The 21,081-nt window shown below is 45.5% G+C and overlaps 1 protein-coding gene across 1 annotated transcript in view; it reads right to left on the bottom strand.

The window, feature by feature from the left end:
- Positions 1 to 20,561: 20,561 nt before the first annotated feature.
- Positions 20,562 to 21,081, bottom strand: part of LOC143815245 (deubiquitinase DESI2-like) — a 118,224-nt gene continuing 117,704 nt past the window's right edge. Inside the window, exon 5 of the mRNA XM_077294331.1 lies at positions 20,562 to 21,023. Coding sequence (XP_077150446.1) covers positions 20,760 to 21,023 — 264 coding nt within the window. The 3' untranslated portion in view covers positions 20,562 to 20,759. The remainder of the gene's footprint in view (positions 21,024 to 21,081) is intronic.

Raw genomic sequence — 21,081 nt, 5'->3', positions numbered from 1 at the left:
TGGGGACATGTCCTCGCTGGACCACAGCTATAGTACGAGCTATCATGACTTCTTGGTCCACTCCTCCGCCTACCACAGGCTGAACAACCACTTCCAACCCATCAAGGTTGCGGTGAGTCCCCACTGGAAGGTATACTATAGTTTCTCGCTCGGGAGGTAGGATTACAGGTTCTTTACCAGGAGCCCTGATGACCCCTACCGTCTGATAAGATGGCACACTCTTCTGCGTCCCACAGACGCGGATCATTCGTTGAAGGCCTTCTTGAGTAGGCTTTTGTGTAGTAGCCTTCTTCCAATATCCAGGTCCCCATTTGGTAAACATAATCTGATCGAGTTCACGTAGGATGTTCATTCCCAGTACTACAGGCACATCTTCCTTGATAGGCTCAGGGACTAGCAGGATCCCTTTTCTCCCAACTTCTTGCCCAGAGATTCAAATATTCATCCACACGACCCCTGTGACCGGGATCAGTTGTTGGTTGGCAGCAAATAACCGGATCAATGTCTCTTTTTCTGGCTTGGCCAGGTCCTGGAAATGCTGCTGGAAATTCGCTTCTGGCATTGTTGTCACTTGTGACTCGGTATCTATCAGGCAATCCACTGGAACGCCTTCGAATTCAGCAAGAAGGATGGGGCTCCCAGCAATCAAGTGTCCCTTATGATATGGAGCGGCCTCTCTCCTCGCCTCCCCCGCAGAGTGCCGCACTACTCTTTGGGATGGTAGTTTAACTGCGGCTTCCGCTGGCCTTGAGTATAGTTCCGACAGTCTCTGGTAAGGTGCCCCCATCCTCCACATTCCCAGCATTGGATGCCTCCTCCTCACCAGGGGATACCTCGAGCCTGTCCTCGTGCCTCCGATGCCTGACGGGAGGGCACTTGCTCCCACTGATCCCTTATCGGTCGGGCTGAAGTATGGTTGCATGAGTACGGTGGGTCAGACTGTTGTAGTTCCCCCACTCTTCGCTTCATCTGGGTAAGTTTCTCTTGCACGTTGACAAGGGACCGCTGCAAGTCTTGCACCACCTGGACCAGCACCTCCTGATGGTTTGGGTCCCCTCTGGTATTGGCGCCCTGGACACGCATCACCCCAGACGCATAGCTTTCTTCTTTACTTTGGGCCACTGTTTCCGCCAGGATTTGACGAAACGTAAGAGCCGGATCTGCCCGGACCCGTTCTGACAGTGCTCGCCTCAAGGATGTGCTGTGCAGTCCCAGAATGAATTGCTCTCGGAGTATCCGGTCTTTAGAGCCCATGCCGCCAAATCCATCCACCTCCTTTCTCTGCACCTCTGCTAACACTTCTTGCAGTGCTGTTGCATACTGAGAAATTCCTTCTTCTTCCCACTGCAGCCTAGAGAAAAATTTGGCGCGAAGGTGTTCGGCGCTAGCAGTCTCGCCGTAGATCTATTCCAGGAACTTCACTAGCTCCTTCAGGGTACTGCGGGTGAGTTCTGGTTGTAGGCAGATGTTTCTATGGGCTTCTCCCTCTAGGGCAGATAACGCAATGTCCACTTCAAGGTCTGAGCTGATGTTATAAATCTTCAGGGTGCTTTGCAGCCAGGACACCCAGTCGGACAGTGGCATATTGTTGCCGTCAAACTTTGGTAGCACACTAAATATGGTGCCCATAGGGAGTGTCCTTGCAGGGGTTCCACCAATGCCCACAGCATCTCCATTAACATTAGCATTCCCGCCATTGCTGTCTGCTGCCTCCATCTTGGTGACAGTACCCTGCTCGCAGCGCCACTTGAAGTGATGGCCGGGGGACCACCACGGTGCAGGAAGACTACTGTACACAAGATGAGGTGCAAAAAACAAAGGGTAGATTTATTGGAAGGCAAGGAATGAAGGGAATGAGGAAGATGCAAACAGGGGTATACAATGGCAAAAGACAATTTACAAGAGTAATAAACTTTATCTTTTCCGTAAAATAGCACGGTGCTCCGACTATTACAGACTTAAAATATGTCTAACAAGCAAATGTAAACAATAAACAAGTGATGATGCTACTCTACGTATAACCTCCCTGGCCTTTACTAAGCAGGCCACACCGCTCCCGTGTTCTGACTATTGAAGCCTACTCTAGGCCCTGTAAGAGTCATGTCGGTCTGGTAGTCGGGAGCAGGTATATCTCGCCCAGGTATTTGTCCTATGTGAATTAGGCCGCTCAGTATCTTCAGGATACCGAGGGGTTAATAAGTGCAGGAATAAAGGCTGACCAGCTGGAGGGTTCAGGTGTCAGCCTGGGGCACACAGAATGCCTGTCTGTGTGAGACAAACGTGAGTGAGAGCTGTGCTCATTATCTGTGTAATGTTAGCTGGGAGGGAGAAGCCCCCCCAGTTGTTAGATAGCAACGTATTTGTTTAGTTAGCGCCGGACAGGCTAGGATTTATTTTTATGTTTTGTTTTCTGTATTTGCTTTCACTTTAATAAACCTGACCTGAGGTCAGTCAACTTGGAAACCTGCTGTCGCCTCAGAGTTCAATGCACAAACCACGTGACCTTTGACCCCAGCAAAGGCGATCCCGGAGTGTTTTGTCACATTGTGGTGGAGAACGCGGGCATCGCGTGGCACAGGCGACAGTATGGAAGACGTGGTGAAAGCCCTAGTACAGTCCACTGCCATACAGCAGCAGGCCACTGCGGCACAGCAGGAAGCTAATCGCTTGATGGCCGCACAGCTGAAAGAGTTACTGGACATGACGGCTGCAGACCACCAGCTTCTCCAACAGGTGGCGCAACGCTTGATGAGCATGCCTGAGGTTGACCCGGAAGCAGAGTCCAGGAGGATCCATGTGAGTCGATACTGGCAAAAGCTGACCGCGGAAGATGACGTCGAGGCGTACCTGACAACGTTTGAGCGGACGGCGTTGAGGGAGAAGTGGCCGAAGGCACGATGGGCCGATTTGATTGCTCCGTTTCTCTCCGGCGAGGCCCAAAAAGCTTACCATGACTTAGACCCGGAAGTCGCACAGGACTTTGAGAAGCTGAAAGTTGAGATCCTGGCCCGGCTGGGTGTGACGACGGCTGTCCGTGCACAGAGGGTACATCAGTGGACCTATCAGCAAGATAAACCGCCGCGATCGCAGATGTTCGACCTGATCTACTTGATAAAGAAATGGCTGCAATCCGAGGTACTGACAACTCCGGAGATAATCCAGCGGGTCGTTCTGGACAAGTACCTGAGAGTACTACCACCGGCGCTGAAAAAGTGGGTGAGCCAAGGAAATCCCGCGACAGCGGATCAACTGGTGGACTTGGTGGAGCGTTATTCCGTGGCGGAAGGACTTCCTGATGATACCGCTACTACCCGAACTGTACCTCCTCCTCGTGGAACCGGTAAGACTGTTCCAGGGACTGCGGGGGAAGGAAAATTGCCAAAAACTGTGGGGGAGGAACACGGGACTGCTCGCACCCCGAGATCAAGGGTGTCGGACTCTGGTTTCAATAGGGGGCTTGTTATGTGTTTCCGTTGCAATGAGAAGGGCCATGTTTCTGCGAACTGTCCTGTTACCACTGAACCCATGCAGTGCGACGTTACGGACTCTAAGAAACGCATGTCTTTGGTTACACGGGCTAGTAAGTGTGAATGCGGGTCAAAATGATACAGTAAAACATCTGTGTGAATTGTCTGTAGATGGGAAAAATGTTGTGGCATTACTAGACTCTGGAAGTGTGGTGACTCTAGTGAAAGCCAGTCTGATAGCACGTCCAACTAGTCCGTCTGACAAGTTTTCTGTAACGTGTGTGCATGGTAACACCTGCTCATATCCTACAGCGGTCATATGTATCTCCACTCCCTATGGGTCTGTGCAACACAAAGTGGGACTCGTTCCCGCATTGTTACAGGATATAATCTTGGGCAGGGATTTTCCTCTTTTCTGGCAGTTGTGGGAGAATCAGTTGCTCCTTCACGGTAGCTGTGACCGTGAATCTTCTCCCATGCTACCTGGAGGTCCCGAGCTCCTGGAGGAGACCCCACAGGAAGATGCTGCTGGGGAGATTAGTGAATCTAACCTTCAGTACCCCTTCTCAGTTATGGCGGGGGAAACTGGGGAAACTGAGGAAACTCAGCGAGAGGCGGAGGCAGACAGCCATCCCGCACCCTGCCTACCAGATTTGGGAGTCCAGTTGGATGACTTCCACAGCGAACAAATGAAAGATCCTACCCTGACTCAGGCTAGGATAAATGTAAAAATGATAGATAGCGTACCCGTAGAACCTGACACTAGGCTAGCGTACCCGTACATGGTTCTTGAAAATGATTTACTCTACCAGGTAGAAAAAAAAGGGGAAGACACTGTGCAGCAGTTAGTAGTACCCAAACCTTATCGGCGGAAGGTACTGGACCTGGCCCACGGACATATAATGGGGGGACATCTGGGGGTACAAAAAAACCACAGAAAGAATATTGCATTGTTTTGTGTGGCCTGGAATACACAATGATGTGCGTAACTATTGTGAGTCCTGTCCAGAGTGCCAAATCTCGGCACCTAAACCTCGGTACTGTAGTCCTTTGGTACCCCTCCCTATCATTGGGGTCCCTTTTGAGAGAATTGGGATGGATTTGGTTGGGCCCCTTCCCTGGTCCGCACATGGGCACCAACATATCCTCGTCATCATGGACTATGCCACTCGCTACCCGGAAGCCATCCCTTTGCGTAACACTGCTACCAAAACGATCGCCAAAGAATTGGTGCAAGTGTTTAGTCGGGTAGGAATTCCAAAACAGATACTCACCGACCAGGGGACTCCCTTTATGTCGAGGGTAATGAAGGAGCTCTGCAGACTCTTACAAATAGATCCGTTGCGTACATCTGTCTATCACCCTCAAACAGATGGGTTGGTTGAGCGGTTCAATAAAACCTTAAAACAGATGCTCCGGAAGGCAATAGACAAAGATGGGAAGAACTGGGATTACTTGTTACCCTATTTGCTGTTTGCCATTAGGGAAGTTCCCCAGTCTTCCACAGGGTTCTCGCCTTTCGAGCTATTATACGTCCGTCGTCCCTGTGGACTGTTGGACGTCGCAAAAGAAACCTGGGAAGGTCAAGTCACTCCCTTTAAAACGGTGATAGACCATGTAACGCAAATGCAGGACCATATTGCTGCTGTCATGCCCATTGTTAGGGAACATATGTTACAGGCCCAGGGAGCCCAGAGGCTAAGTTATGATAGAGGCGCCAAGGTCCGTACGTTTGCACCCGGGGATAGGGTGTTGATCCTAATCCCTACGGTGGATAGTACATTTCTGGCGAAATGGCAGGGCCCCTTTGAGGTCATGGAACGAGTTGGAGAAGTGAACTATAAAGTGCACCAGCCTGGTAAGAGAAAACCAGAACAGATTTATCATGTGAATCTGATAAAACCCTGGAAAGACCGCGCTGCCCTAACAGCGGATCTGCCCCGTCAGGTTTGCTCACCTACCGTACCGGAGGTGCAGATTGCCGAGAGTCTCTCTGAACGACAAAAATCTGAGGTTAAGCAGTTTTTGTTACAGAACCAACAGTTTTTCTCGGAAAAACCTGGCCAGACTAGGCTAGTGAAACATGAGATTGTCACAGAGCCTGGTGTCACAGTTCATGTGAAGCCGTACCGGATTCCGGAAGCACGCCGTGAAGCCGTCTCCCGGGAGGTGAAGGCAATGTTGGACTTAGGAGTCATTGAAGAGTCGCACAGCGCCTGGTCCAGTCCAATCGTGTTGATACCTAAGCCGGATGGCTCTATACGGTTTTGCAATGACTTTAGGAAACTGAATGCGGTTTCTAAATTTGATGCCTACCCTATGCCCCGGGTCGATGAGTTGATCGATCGGCTGGGTAAAGCCCGATACATTACGACCCTGGATCTAACAAAGGGGTACTGGCAGATCCCTCTGGCCGAGGCGGCCAGAGAGAAGACGGCATTTGCTACACCGGAAGGGCTGTTCCAGTATATCTACATGCCGTTTGGACTTCACGGAGCCCCAGCAACGTTCCAGAGATTGATGGATCGAGTCTTGAGGCCCCACAGGCAGTACGCTTCTGCCTACCTAGACGACATCATAATTTACAGCGTGGACTGGGAAGCTCACCTCCGGAAGGTACAGGCGGTGATTGATGACCTGAGAGACGCAGGCTTAACGGCGAACCCCAAGAAATGTCACATCGGCCTTGAAGAAGCCCGATACTTGGGCTACGTGATTGGCAGAGGAAGGGTTAAACCCCAGATCGACAAAATACAGGCAATTCAGGGCTGGCCGCAACCAGTGAACAAGAAACAAGTTCAAGCTTTCCTGGGCATTGCCGGCTATTATCGCCGGTTCATACCCAACTTTGCGGCCATGGCTACCCCCTTGACGGATCTTACCAAAGGGAGGGATTCCGTCATGGTAAAATGGACCTCAGCGGCTGAAGAGGCCTTCCACAGTCTGAAACAGGCTTTGTGCTCTCAGCCCGTACTAGTGACTCCTGATTTCAGCAGCAAGTTTGTGGTGCAAACTGATGCTTCTGATACTGGTGTCGGAGCTGTACTTTCCCAGGTAAGGGACGGAGTCGAACACCCGGTCCTCTACCTCAGTCGGAAACTGAATGTACATGAGCAGAGGTATGCCGTGATTGAAAAAGAGTGCCTAGCCATCAAATGGGCTCTCGACTCCCTCAAATATTACCTGGCAGGTAGGAAGTTTAGGCTGGTCACGGACCATGCCCCTCTCAAGTGGATGCATCTCCACAAGGACCGTAATAGTCGGGTAACCCGGTGGTTCCTTGCCCTGCAGGCTTACTCTTTCACGGTGGAGCACCGCCCCGGGGTGCAGGTGGGGAACGCTGATGCCCTGTCCCGAGTACACTGTTTCGAGAGTATTCTTGCTCGACCTGAGTGGTCTGAGCAGGGGGGGAGGATATGTAAGAGTCATGTCGGTCTGGTAGTCGGGGGCAGGTATATCTCGCCCAGGTATTTGTCCTATGTGAATTAGGCCGCTCAGTATCTTCAGGATACCGAGGGGTTAATAAGTGCAGGAATAAAGGCTGACCAGCTGGAGGGTTCAGGTGTCAGCCTGGGGCACACAGAATGCCTGTCTGTGTGAGACAAACGTGAGTGAGAGCTGTGCTCATTATCTGTGTAATGTTAGCTGGGAGGGAGAAGCTCCCCAGTTGTTAGATAGCAACGTATTTGTTTAGTTAGCGCCGGACAGGCTAGGATTTATTTTTATGTTTTGTTTTCTGTATTTGCTTTCACTTTAATAAACCTGACCTGAGGTCAGTCAACTTGGAAACCTGCTGTCGCCTCAGAGTTCAATGCACAAACCACGTGACCTTTGACCCCAGCAAAGGCGATCCCGGAGTGTTTTGTCACAGCCCTAACAGGTGCACCAAACAGGAACAAACTCACGGTGATGTTGGAGAATCAGCTCCAGTCCCAGAGGGCCCCCAGCAGTCTATACGGTGGTGTACACGGCTTTCTGTCAGCTCTGTGAAGCATGGTCTTCTCCTTGCTTCTGGATCCTAGGGATGTTCCTGGTAACTGTAAATCCCTTTCTCTGTATCTTCGTGGCTCTCTTGCAGCTATATCAGGACACAGTTCTTCTCTTTTTCAGCTGTCAGCGCAAAAAGTCCTCTCTGCAGCAGCCTCAGCTCACACACGCTGCTCCAGCTCCACACCTGCACTCTGCCAGACTAGTTCATTACAACGATTATTGCAGGGGAGAAGCAGAACATTCCATCACTCCAGACAAGGGGGTGCAGCCTCTTAAAGTGGCAGCGTGTTCCTACTGTCCATAACAGCACCACCCTCTTACAGCTCTATCTGGTTAATGGTAGAGTGGGTGTAGGTATGGCTTTGGCATACCTTGTGCTTATCGTTTTATGGCCTTTGAGCTTTTTAGTGTTTTGAATTGACTGTATCTCCAGATTTTTTAACTGAAGATTACTTGGCATTTTATCTTGCAGTGATCCTAGGTGTATGCATACCCCTTTTCTTTTTTTTACTGATTTTTGGCATGTTGGTAGCTGATTCAGGGTGTTGCCTACCTTCTCCCTGCTTTCTTCTATCTACAAATGAATTGCACTGTTGCAAAATTCAGATGCTACAACAACTAACTGAAGACAATCCCAGATGGGTGGCTAGCAGTTGCAGAATAGTTGACACAACAACATCAGATAAAGCCATTTTTTCCCCTAATAGGTGGTGTTCAGTGATTGCAAGAAGTTTGGCAGCTGCCCTTTCGGTAATGGGAGGCCCGTTTGGATGACATTGAGTGAAATGCTCTGCAATGACAAAAGTAGTGTGTTCACCAGAAATGACAACAATCTCAATACATTCTGCTTGGGATAATGCCATCCTGTATAGAAGAAAAATCATTGTTTCACATGAGAATGATTACTGCTACGTTAACATGCAGCACACCTTTGTTTCCTCCAGGACAACCGAGACACAAACCGGCCATAAGGATAAAATGCCACACTCTTTATCAGAAAGATACCAAATTGACATATAGCACTTCACATTAACTCCTTCTTGCCATGATGCCATTGTCTTCCCCCCTACAAATGCACAGTGTACACAGAAAGCTGCCAATCAGTGGTGTGGGCGGGGTTATACAGGGCTCAGCATTCTGAGCTCTGCTGGATCTGCAGCAAAGAATCAATGATTTATCAAAACTGCTGCACCTAGTAATTCAAGTGATACATTGCCGGAATTATGGGCTCTGCCCCTACATCATGCTGCTCTCAGATGGGATAGCACAATTTCGGAAAACCTTGTGACTAATTGTCTTTAAAGAATAACATATAAAAAATGATAATGATTTAGTTACTCTTTAAATACAGTGCTGTGACTACTGGGGAAGCTATTTGTTTGTTTTTTTTGTTTATTTTCTAACTTTCTACGACTTTTTGGGACCAATGGTCTGAGATTTGTCAGATTAAAATAAATGTATGCATATAGTAGAGCTTCAGCGGGTCTCATTCCTGCTGGCTCTTGACTTTTTGGAGCTGAACTCTAGAACAAGGATTTTTTTGTTGTCAAGGCCTGGCATTATCAGTTGCCTGCGTGCAGTCTCTGGGTGCAAATAAGAGTGCTTACACTCACCAGCAGCAAGCAGAGATTTTGCAAATGATAAGGAATTAATTACAAATATTTATTAAAGCATATAATGTTTTCCTTATGTAAAACCAAAACCCAAGAAAAAGAATGATATACCCCACTTCATGTAAATAGTAATAGTACATGTAAATAACATAAGGTATGTAGTTAACGCTATTTTGATCAAAAAAGCATAAAAGTCAGACAAGTTAGGACCGTCCCGGTGGGTAAATATTGTTGGAATGGCTTTTATGCTTTTTTTTGTTTGTTCGTTTTTTGTATTTTTTTTCCTTAGGTTTTGTTTATGAATTGGCCACAGTGTGAACATGATCTTACACTTATCACGTACAGTATATCATCTTATATTACAACTGAATTCATTGTTTTTCCCTATATAAAAGCAGTAAACTCCTGTGGTGCTAGACGTTCCATGCTTTCTTTTTTTCCATTATTCTACTTATTTTTTATATTAGCTTTTGTATTAGACATTCCAGATACATAGCGTACTGTAATAATTTCTGATAAGGAATCAAAGCAAATTCCTTGTTTTACAATATTCATTCCTTACGTTGTAGGCCACGGCGATGGTCAATCATGTGTGACACAGAGTTATTACTCTGAGGATGATCTGATTTCTTGGCAAAGAAGGGAAGACAATCCGAATGATTCAGCTTCCATTGATTCCTCTGCTGTCATGCGTTCCTAAAAAATCAATATTTTTTCCTGTACTGTGATGTATGAGAAAAGATTGTCAGGCTCCATAATGAATTTTGGCCTTGATATAAGCTTCTTAGCCCTTTGATGTGTGGTCGACATTTTTCCCATTTTTTTCTATATAAGTGTTATTGGTTTGATCATGCGATCATGCTCCTCACCCTGGCTTAGTTACCAGTATAAACACCTATGCTGCCCACAGTGACTGCCATGGCCTTGTGCCCGGGAAGCACTCAGATTATCGATAGATCCTGTTGGTTTTCTCAATAATGCAGACAGAGCCTTAAAGAGATATAACAAAACAAAATACAAAACAGCAGTACAGAGGAAGGGGGGTAAAACAGCATATTATTTGTGTATGTTCCTCAGGGACCTGATCCGAAATCCCAAAATGTACAACTAGATAAGAGAACAGAAGCAGCACTTAGTGAGAATGGTCTGTTTATTCACCCGAAGGCTCTAATGAGGGAAGAAACATTGCTATGGCTGAAGAAATGGAACATTCACACTGATTGCGGCTTCTACCTTCTTCTTTAGACCATAAAATGTCTAATGTTAGAGGGAATAATTGGCCCTTTCTTAGAGCTGTGGTGAAGTTCTGTTTTGAGACCTCTTAAAATATTTTACTAGGTTATAATATGAGCATGTAATATTCCCGGCAGGCACCATCAGCAGAATGCAAGCTGCCGTCAGTCTCTGCTATTGGAATCATTGCTTCTCATAAAGAGATATATTCCTATAAAATCATAAGGGACTTCTTATAATTGATAACCTTTAAAATTACTGTAAAAGGGGTTTAAGGTAATTTACTAGTATAGTATAGTGGAAAAGAAATTGCTGTCAGAGGCATATTATGCAGCCCCTGGACCACAATGCAAAAATTATACAAGGCCTTCTCCGCTACTGCCATTTGTCGTTAAAAGGAACCAGTCTTGAGATTCACACCGTCTGAACCACGGGCAGCATGAATCAGAGCCTGGCTGCATTATTGCACCAGTGTATGTTTTAAAGCTCATTCAGACGTCCGTGCAAATCAATCCTAGATCTTACCGCAATGCACAGACCCGACCCGATAGTCTCATGTATTTCTCTGAAGTTCTCCCGCTTGGGTCGGGAGATCTGCAGCCAGGCTGTGCATCGTGGCCTGATCTCAGACCGATTTGCATGAATGTCTGAATGAGCCTTTACTGTGAAATGCTGCAACGTTTCACACTTACTTTAAAAAGTCAGCAACAGACTACGCGTCTCAAATTACTAGTCCAAGATAGATACCTTGCGGCTTTTCCCTGCTTCACTCCCCATGACTGACAGGTCTATCTCTATATACACATACATAGGGAGAGCCCTGTCAGTCTAGGGGAACTCGGTGAGGAGAAACTACCTTGAATTAGTCTTCTAAGATGCATAAACCACGGACAACTTTTCAAATGATATTTTACTTGAAACTCCACAACCAGGGTCTGATTCTTGCTGCCCCTTACTGCTGGATAACGGCAGCATGTGGTAGTTTAGATTTTAGATTGCTGAGACTAGTTGTCCCTTTCCTGGCCACCTGGGTTTTGCTGAAATGAGCTGGTAGGTAATTAGCTCTCTGCTGGGAGCCATGGCATGGGGTCTCTCTTCTATATAAACCCAATTAGACCATATCTGGCTGCCAGTAATTCAACTTGGCCAAGACCTGGTCACTATGGTCCTTTGCTCCTGTGTTTTATTTTGTTTTTCTGACCTTGGTTTGCACTTCGACCACCTGCTTGCTTTACGATTTTGTCCTCCACGCAACCTCTTGGTATTGGTATCTCGTGACGATGCCTTTTGCCTCCAGCTTGCTCGACCGACCGGTCAGCAGCTGACTCTGTGGCCCCTGCCAGGGGTCTCCATGTAAGTCCAGATTCCTGTAAAGAGGTTAAAGGGTGAAGGCCAGGGCAACCCCCTATGACCTGGTAAGCAGAGTGGCTTGCTCTAAAACTGTCCTTTGAAGCTCTATTAACAGCTGCTTGGCTTCCTCGAACACTGCACCCATAATGGATGTATTTGGCAATTTATATCCCCCCTTTAAAAGCAGTGCCCAATTCTAGGCTGCCACTTCTATCCAAGTACAGCAAGTGTAAACCTCTTTATTCAATGCAAAAGGTTAAAAAACCGGAACATTTAAGAAAGTGAAAAAGATGTTTTGTCTCTCTTGGGAGAATATCTCTGTGTGCAGAATTATTATGCAACTAAATGCAAAACATCATAAATTTTCACATCTGAATTGTTTATTTTCATCTATTACAGTGAGAATAATAACCAAACGCAAAATGTACAAAAATACATTTCTGACATTTCAAAACAAATATCAGTGACCAATATAGTGATATAGCCGCCCTGCTTTTAAATAACAACCATAAACCTTCCTTCCATTCAGTCTTGTCAGTTTCTTAATCTGTTGATGATCAATTTTTTAGGGCAGCACCAACCACAGCCCCTAGACACTGACCAGAGAAGGCAGAATAAATTGTGATCTATTTCACCAACGTGTGAGGCGCTGTCTTTTATATCTTTAGCCACAGAAGGCAGAATAAATTGTGATCTATTTCACCAACGTGTGAGGCGCTGTCTTTTATATCTTTATACATTGGATTACATACCAAGAAGGACTCCTTGGCTGAGACGTGCGCTTTTTATATGGGTAATGTTGACCCTGCTTTTCCGATGAGGTGCTGTGTTCCACTGATTATGCTATAAACTGACCAGAGAGGTGACTGTTTTTCTTCATCATAAATCTCCATTTTAAGAAGGGCCCACTAGTTCTCAATAGCGTTTAGGTCCGGTGAGGAAGGGGCCATGTCATTATTCTTTAATCTTTAAGGCCTTTACTGACAGCCGAGCAGTGGAGACTTCAATGCTGCGATAGAGCATTGTCCTAATAAAAATTATGGTTTTCTTGAGCTTTGCAGACTTTTCTTGAACCACTGATTGAAGAAAGTGTCTTCTAAAAACTGGCAGTAGGTTTGGGAGTTGATTTTTACTCCATCTTCCACCTGAAAAGGTCCAACTAGAACATCTATAATACTACTACCAATAGCAGTACTCCACCTCCACCTTGCTAGTGTCTGAGAAGAAGTAGAGGTCTGTGCCTGTTACTAATCCAGAAACGGCCCATCCATCTGGTCTGTCAAGAGTCACTCATCAGTCCATAAAACCTATGAACAATCTGTCTTTAGATATTTCTTGGTCCAGTCTTGACGTTTCCACTTCTGTGTCTTTTTCAGTGGTGGTCGGGTTCAGCATCCCTTACCTCGGCCATGTCTCTGGGCACTGAACACCTTGTACTTCTGGGCCTCCAGAGAAGCTGCAGTTCTGGAATATGACAGCGCTGGAGGATAATGGCTTCCTGGTCGCTTCATGGCTGATTCTTCTCAAATCATTGGCATGTAATATGCATTTTTTTCGTCAATGTATTTTTGCCACCTTGTTAACAATTTGCATGCAAACCTTTTAACAGTTCTGTGATCATGCCCCAATATCCTAGCAACTTCCAATAGTGCTGCATCCCTCTGTAAGATGTAAGATTTAACAATGTTTTACTTTTCAGAATCCGTTAAACCTCTTTTGTAGCCCCCTTTGCCTGAAGAAAACAAGCTACTGTATTTTTCGGATTATAAGACACTCCGGATTATAAGACACACCCCAAATTTTGAGGAGAAAAATAGGGGTTTTTTTTAATAAAATGGTGGTGCTTCTTACAATCCATGTGTCTTATTGCTTACCGGGGGTGGTGGCTGCGGTGAAGTGGGGTCCCAGGGTCGCTGCTGTAGGTGGCAGGAGTAGGGTGATGCTGCAGGCCGCAGGTTGGGATGAGGGGGTGTTCCGATGTGCGGCGCGCCACTGCGGGTGTCCGGTGCTGCTTTGTGTCTCTGGTGCTGCTGCAGGGGGTCTCCAGTGCTGCTGCGGGGGCCTTCAGTGCTGCAGGGGCCCTGCCGACATTTTGTGAAAGGCCAGAGCCCCCTCCGTTCCATGGTTTTCTATGCGGTGGACTCCGGGAAAACAGCCGCCGGGGGCAGCGCATGCACAGATGGAGATCTCGGCACCAAAATCTCTGGAGATAAGATTTCAGCCCTGAGATGTCATCTCCCAAGATCTTGGTGCCGAGTTCTCCATCTGCGCATGCGGCAGCGATTTTCTCGGGGTTCACCGCATAGGAAACCATGGAACTGCGGGGGCTCTGGCCTTTCACAAAATGTTGGCAGGGCCCCCGCAGTGCTGGACACCCCCACAGCACCGCCGGGCACCTACAGCACCGTCAAGCACCCCCTCATCCCAGCCTGCGGCCTGCAGCAACGGTACAGGTAAGGTATATCCGCATTATAAGACACACCCCCATTTTCCCCCAAAATTTGTGGGAAAAAAGTGCATCTTATAATCCGAAAAATACAGAACCTAATAATTCTGTATCCTTAGGCCTCATCCTCCTCATTACACAAATACACATTACCTAATCTCCTTCATCTAATAAACATTCAAGTATATATAGCGCAGTATTTGAAAATCTGCATAAACATGATGATATGGTCAGATTCATGGCTTGCCTAAAAATTGTGCACAGAATGTATATCTATTCTGCACTATGTGTTCATTTTTAGACTCTAATAAAAATTTTGTATTTTTATAGATAATTGTCTTTTCTTTTTCATGTCAATTTTCCCCCACTGGAATAACATGCATGCACCAAATGTGCTACGAAGGGAACTCCTCTTAGGACACTTGGCACATCTTGGGCTGTCCATACGGCACCCACTGTGTTGGTGAAAATTTCCATTATAATACAGTAATACTTATTGGCACAAAATAGGGAAATTTGTGACCTTTTTTTTTTACAACAGTAAGCTGTCACAAATAGCTTAGTAAATCTTCACCTAGAAAGTTGTTTTATGTCTATAGCTCCTATGCAGAACTAAGTGTCTTCCTTGTTTCAGACTGCAGGATTAGACTATACAAGGGTAGTTTAGTGGTCTATAGCTAGACACATAGGTCGGCACATGAGCTGTAGGCATAACATTCATATTGATAAGAACATCGCCTCTATGTAGCAGAGCCGATTGGGCTATGACAGCTTCTAGTCTCCTATGAAGACTATAGAAGCATGCCAAAAGTAAAAAAAAAATGTTATTAAAAATATTTAAAAAAATATAAAAGTTCAAATCACCCCCCTTTCGCTCCATTCAAAATAAAACAATAATAGTAAAATCAAACATACACATATTTGGTATCGCCAAGTTCAGGATCGCCCGATCTATTAATAAAAAAAGGATTAACCTGATCGCTAAACGACGTAGCGAGAAAAATTGTCAAAACACCAAATTAAGTTTTTTGGGTCACCGCGACATTGCATTAAAATGCAATAACAGGTGATAAAAAAATTGTATTTGCACTAAAATGGTATAATTCAAAACGTCAGCTCGGCATACAAACAATAAGCCCTCACCCGACCCGAGATCGCGAAAAATGGAGACACTATGGATATCGGAAAATTATGCTATTTTTTTTTTTTTTTTAAGTTTTGATTTCTTTTTCACCACTTAGATAATAAAGAACCTAGAAATGTTTGATGTCTATGAACTCATAATGTCCTTGAGAATCATAAGGGCAGGTCAGTTTTAGCATTTAGTGAACCTAGTAAAAAAGCCAAACAAAAAACAAGTGTGGCATTGCACTTTTTTTGCAATTTCACCGCACTTGGAATTTTTTTCCAGTTTTCTAGTACATGACATGGTAAAACCAATGGTGTCGTTCAAAAGTACAACTCGTCCCGCAAAAAAACAAGCCCTCACATGGCCATATTGACAGAAAAATAAAAAGTTATGGCTCTGGGAAGGAGGGGAGCGATAACTGAAAACGCAAAAACGAAAAAGGTCCGGGGGTTAAGGGGTTAAAGACTTTTCTAAGCCTAACCAGTAGCCTGACATCACTGTATTAGTATTCATTTTTAATTTCCCACACGTTGTTACACACCTGTCCTGGGTATCTCATGCTCCGCTTCATTCCCCTGGGTCTGCTGCCCTCTGTTGTAATCCACGTAGGGCTTTGCAAGTTGCCAGACATGCCTCAATTACAGTACATCTGCTCCCTAGGCCTATTTAAGGCCCATTTAGACACACACCTGTGTCCTGGGACTGAGATGCTAGACCTCTCTTTTCTGTGCTTCACCTTCTGTGCATTCTGTGTTTTGATTTGCTTCTTTCTCGGCTGGGTTCCACTTCTTCCATCCTGCTGCTCATGAGATTCCCTAGGGTGCCCAGCATTTGCTGCCCACTTGCCTTCCTGCTTGCTGCATCAATGCTCTGGCCTGAGGCTTGTGCATGTGCCCACCCAGACCCGAGGCTTAGAGGACCCATCTGACCTGGTGAGCCTAACACAAGTCTTATCAGAGAAATCTGTTACAGCGTTTGTCCTGGATGCAGATGGTCAATCACACAAACCATCTGACTATGTGACTGCTCTTCACATTCTACGTCGTTTTTATTGTTACATTTCTGTGAATTTTATACAAATCAATGTAACAAAGGCACCAAAACAAACAGAAATTAATCATTTTTTTAGTTGTTTTTGCTTTGAGTGGGGAAGAATTGATGTGACAAGTTTCCAGAAACCGTGCTATTACCATTGGCAATGTACAGTGTATCGACCGCAAGCATTCATGTGTGTATTTTATATTTAGAAATTATTAGGTTCCATAATATAATGGTCTAAAAAAAGAAAGTTATTCAGTTATAAGAGTGTTATGACCTTACCTGATTCTGACGTACAATAGTAAATCAGAGGCTCTCTGTTTGGATACAGGCGTCCCTGTCCTGGTCATGTGGAACATATATGGCTTGTGGTACGGCTATAAAAGTACTTGTTCCCCAATAAACATGATACTTTTCAAGTCAAGCAACATCTAAAGCAGTGGTCCCTAACCTCAGAGATGGTCACAAGCCCCATCCAGCACCACCATGCACCCCTCACAGTGGTGACACCCCGAGTGCCCCCTCACCAGTATTATGGCTGCCACTCAGAAAGCACGCCCAGACCTTGTGCCCCTGTCCCTTATTGTATACTTACATCCAGGGATTTCCATCTGTCCTCTGTGCGGCATTTTGCGGCATTTTCACTTTACGCACTCCCACCTCACAATTGCATCTGGTTTCAAACACCCCTCTAACTGGCAATATCTAACTATCTCTAGTCTACCATATGTAGGGTATGTAGGGATCATAAATACTTGGGTGTTTTACCCTACACATGTTGGCTTCTCTAGATACCAATAACTATTGATTATATGGTTTGTGTATATTTCCTGGATTGGGCTCTATGTATACTTGGCAGCACCTTATATTTCTTGTAATATACTATTATCTAATTAATGTATTTGATTATTTGGATGCGCAAGCACTTTACAGTATACTGCCCTACAGGATCTAAATATATTTATCTTGTTATCAATTGTTTTTTATTACCAGTTATCCACTTTGGAAATATTACTGTTTAGTTCTTACATCCTTCTTTGTCTTCCCCGTTTTCTCTCCATTACATGTTCTTTTTCATCCCATGCACTTTGTGCTCCCTGTATGTACGTGGCACTTTGGTGTTGCTCTTTCCCCCATTGTAAATAACAATATTTTGCTTTTTACTTGTTATGTTTTTATGAATTATTCTAATAAAGATTGTTGATATTTTTGATGCACTCTTGCGTCCAATCTCTGTTTGGGTCCATATATCTCTTTCTACCATTCCCCAGCCAGTATATGTGCATCCAAATCTCCCCTTCAGTGCAGGTCTACTCACAAATGTCTCCATCTGGACACTTCTTCTTTATAGCCGTTTGCTAGACCTGGTGCTAATGCACAAAGTCAACAACTGCCACAACCCTCACATCATGGAGCTGTGAGCCACAGTTTTGGAAAAACTAACCTGAGGTATAAGACTTATGCAAATCAGGCTGAACAAGTACTGGGGGCAAGTCAGTGCACTTGGAGGCAGAAATCTAAGTGCATTAACACCCCCCAGTGCATTTTTAGCCTGATTTGCATATTGCTTCTACACTAGATTTTTCATGACTGGCACATTGACTCTCTACATAAAAGATTCAGCATAATTCGTAATGGTAGATACCACTCCCCTGGAAGAAGCTACACAGCGAAACGGCGTTCGTTGGGCGAGGGGAACGCTCTGCAGCAGTTAACTCCTTACACGCTGCAATTGCAGTACTATCCTGGGCATCCATTGATTGAAGGTAAAACACTTCTTGCTAAATTGTATTATACAGTAGCATGTTCCCACACACACACACACATATATATATATATATATATATATATATAATTCCTTCGGATGCACCATATTGAACACTTATTGATTTTTTTTCTGTGCTATCAGCACTGGAGAATACCTTAGCGGTCACATGCACCTTTCCTTGAACAGCACTTAATATTACTTTATGCAAAACTTGGTAGTGGAAAACATAATACATATTATTGTCTTTACCAAGTGGCCTCTTTCTTTTACGCCTTGGCATGCTGTCCTAAGTACCTAAGGCTTTAATTCAGTTGCTATGCCATACAAAGATGTATACATAATTTTACTGCTGTAGGACCACCCCCCTCCTTATTGGAGGCTTAGCTCCCTGACTTTTTAATTGATTTTATATGTTAAAGGGAACCTATCACCCCGTTTTTTTCGGTATGAGATAAAAATACTGTTAAATATGGCCTGAGCTGTGCATTACAATAGTGTAGTTTGTGGACCCCGATTCCCCACCTATGCTGCCGAAATACGTTACCAAAGTAGTCATTTTCGCCTGTCAATCAGGCTGGTCAGGTCGGATGGGCGTGGCTTCTTCCCCCAGATATTGCGTAGTTTTCCGTTGGTGGCGTAGTGGTGTGCGCATGTCCAACGTCCCCAATCCTGCACGGGGGGGTGAAAATAGCAGCGATGTCCGTTATTCCATTGGTGGTCGGTGGGCGCGGCCATCTTCCTTTGGCCGCGCGTGCGCAGAAGCGGCGCTCTGCTGGCCGCGGCTTCAGGAAAATGGCCGCGGGATGCCGCGCGTGCGCAGATGGAGATCGCGGCGGCCATTTTCCTGAAGCCGCGGCCAGCAGAGCGCCGCTTCTGCGCACGCGCGGCCAAAGGAAGATGGCCGCGCCCACCGACCACCAATGGAATAACGGACATCGCTGCTATTTTCACCCCCCCGTGCAGGATTGGGGACGTTGGACATGCGCACACCACTACGCCACCAACGGAAAACTACGCAATATCTGGGGGAAGAAGCCACGCCCATCCGACCTGACCAGCCTGATTGACAGGCGAAAATGACTACTTTGGTAACGTATTTCGGCAGCATAGGTGGGGAATCGGGGTCCACAAACTACACTATTGTAATGCACAGCTCAGGCCCTATTTAACAGTATTTTTATCTCATACCGAAAAAAACGGGGTGATAGGTTCCCTTTAATGTCACCTAATAAAGATAACAATTTTATTTCACTTTTCTGACCTCTCACTTCATTTTTCGCATGGTATCTACCATTACGAAATATTTTGAATCAAGTATCGAAGTGACTTTCTGCCTATGAAATTAAGGACCATGAGATTAACTTCTCTACATAAAAGGTATCATTTTAATTGGGGGACAAGGGCCTATATATCCATACCACTACTTCCATTAGTAAAAATGTAATCACAGGTTCCCTGTAAAAGGGTGTCCTTACCCTATTGTAGGAGCAATCTGTAATATTAAAGGGGATGTTCGGCCTTAGAATGACTGCAGACTTGCAGCCTGTATGATACAGACTTGTGAATTCTAATATCTGGCGCGCTGCACGCTGTGAGGTTTCTCTGGTGTGAGCGAAGGGAGCAGGCAGGCGCGTGACCACAAGTATATGATTTGCTTACATTCAGTCACATGCTGAATAGACGGGCACGGCCTCTCTCAATACAAGTGAATTGAGTGAGGAAGGATACGTCTAGTCTGAATGTTGCCGGAAGTATGCAGATCGCATACTTGTGGTGACATGACCGCGCTCATCTGGTACCAACAGTGGAGAAACCTCACAGTGTGTGTGTGATGTGAGGTTTCACAAGTCTGCAGTCACATAGAGTGGCTGCAAACTTGTAGCCTAAGGCCAGGCAACCTCTTTAAGCCTCACCAGCTGCGCAGGGAACTGTTATGCTGTGCCATTCAAGTGAATATTTTTTGTACTGTACAGTGTAGACTGGAAATCCTGCAACCTTCTTCATTCTGAGTTTTGGTAGGCGTCTCTGCAGTCGAAAACCCGCAACCAGTATCAGAAAGTGAAACTCAGGGGCATAACTATAGTTGATGGAATGGGTTACAGATGCACCCAGGCCCTGGAACCAAGAAGTTGCAAAAGGTTCCTTTGGCCTATATGAGAAGGTAAATGCTGTCTTCGTAGTGATTGCGATAGTTGGGGGCCCAGTACTGGGACCTCCAAGGCTTAAGTTACACCACTGGTGCTGTAATATCTTTGTGGCAAACGATCCCTTCTCATAGTGAGGAAATCTGGACAAGTCAATCACGCTTAGCAGCTATAAGATATTTGTACAGGTCACGTTCATATCAGAAAGGCACAACTTTGAACCAGATTATTCGTCCTTTGCTTGTTATCCATATGTCATAATTCATATCGAATGACTTAATGACAATTATCATAAAAAATGTGCCCCTTTACCCTGTCTGTGCATTTAATGAAGAAACAAAAAAAAAACACACAAAAGGAAAAATGCTGCAAACACAAGAATTCCTTAGGAATTAATCTTTTAAAGAAAATTGTTTTTTTTTGCATAATCATGATCCTTTTCAAAATGCAAAGAATCACACTATGTTAGAGAGAACTCATGGAACCGAGAAAATCCCCAAATAAACCACATATTAAATGTCCTTGAATTAGAAATAGGGTAATGTCTTGTCTCGTAATTGTAAAGAGAAGAACAGAGTCATTTACACTCTAGTGTGCCTACAGGTTCGCGACGGCCCGGCCGAGGAGGTTGTCGTGGTTGTGCCCGCGGCCACATTGGATGTAGACGGAGAGTCCTCATCTGTCGAGTCTACTTGGTCCTCTCGCTGGAGGCCGAGGGAAATGTGACTCTGCAGAGCTGCCGGTGTCAACCACTCTTTCGGTAGGCAACTCTGGAGAAAGGGTATGCATGAGCTAAAGTAAGCTAAACGGTTCACCCAACGTGGGATTTCCTTTCCACACAGCATCTGGAAAACAGTGTAAACCAGTATGAATGTCAAGCTTACACCCAATATGACAAGCAAA

Source organism: Ranitomeya variabilis, chromosome 1 (assembly GCF_051348905.1).
Source record: "Ranitomeya variabilis isolate aRanVar5 chromosome 1, aRanVar5.hap1, whole genome shotgun sequence".
Classification (NCBI taxonomy): Eukaryota; Metazoa; Chordata; class Amphibia; order Anura; family Dendrobatidae; genus Ranitomeya; species Ranitomeya variabilis.
Note: the sequence above shows the minus strand (reverse complement) of the source record. Positions and strands in the feature narration are given on the sequence as shown.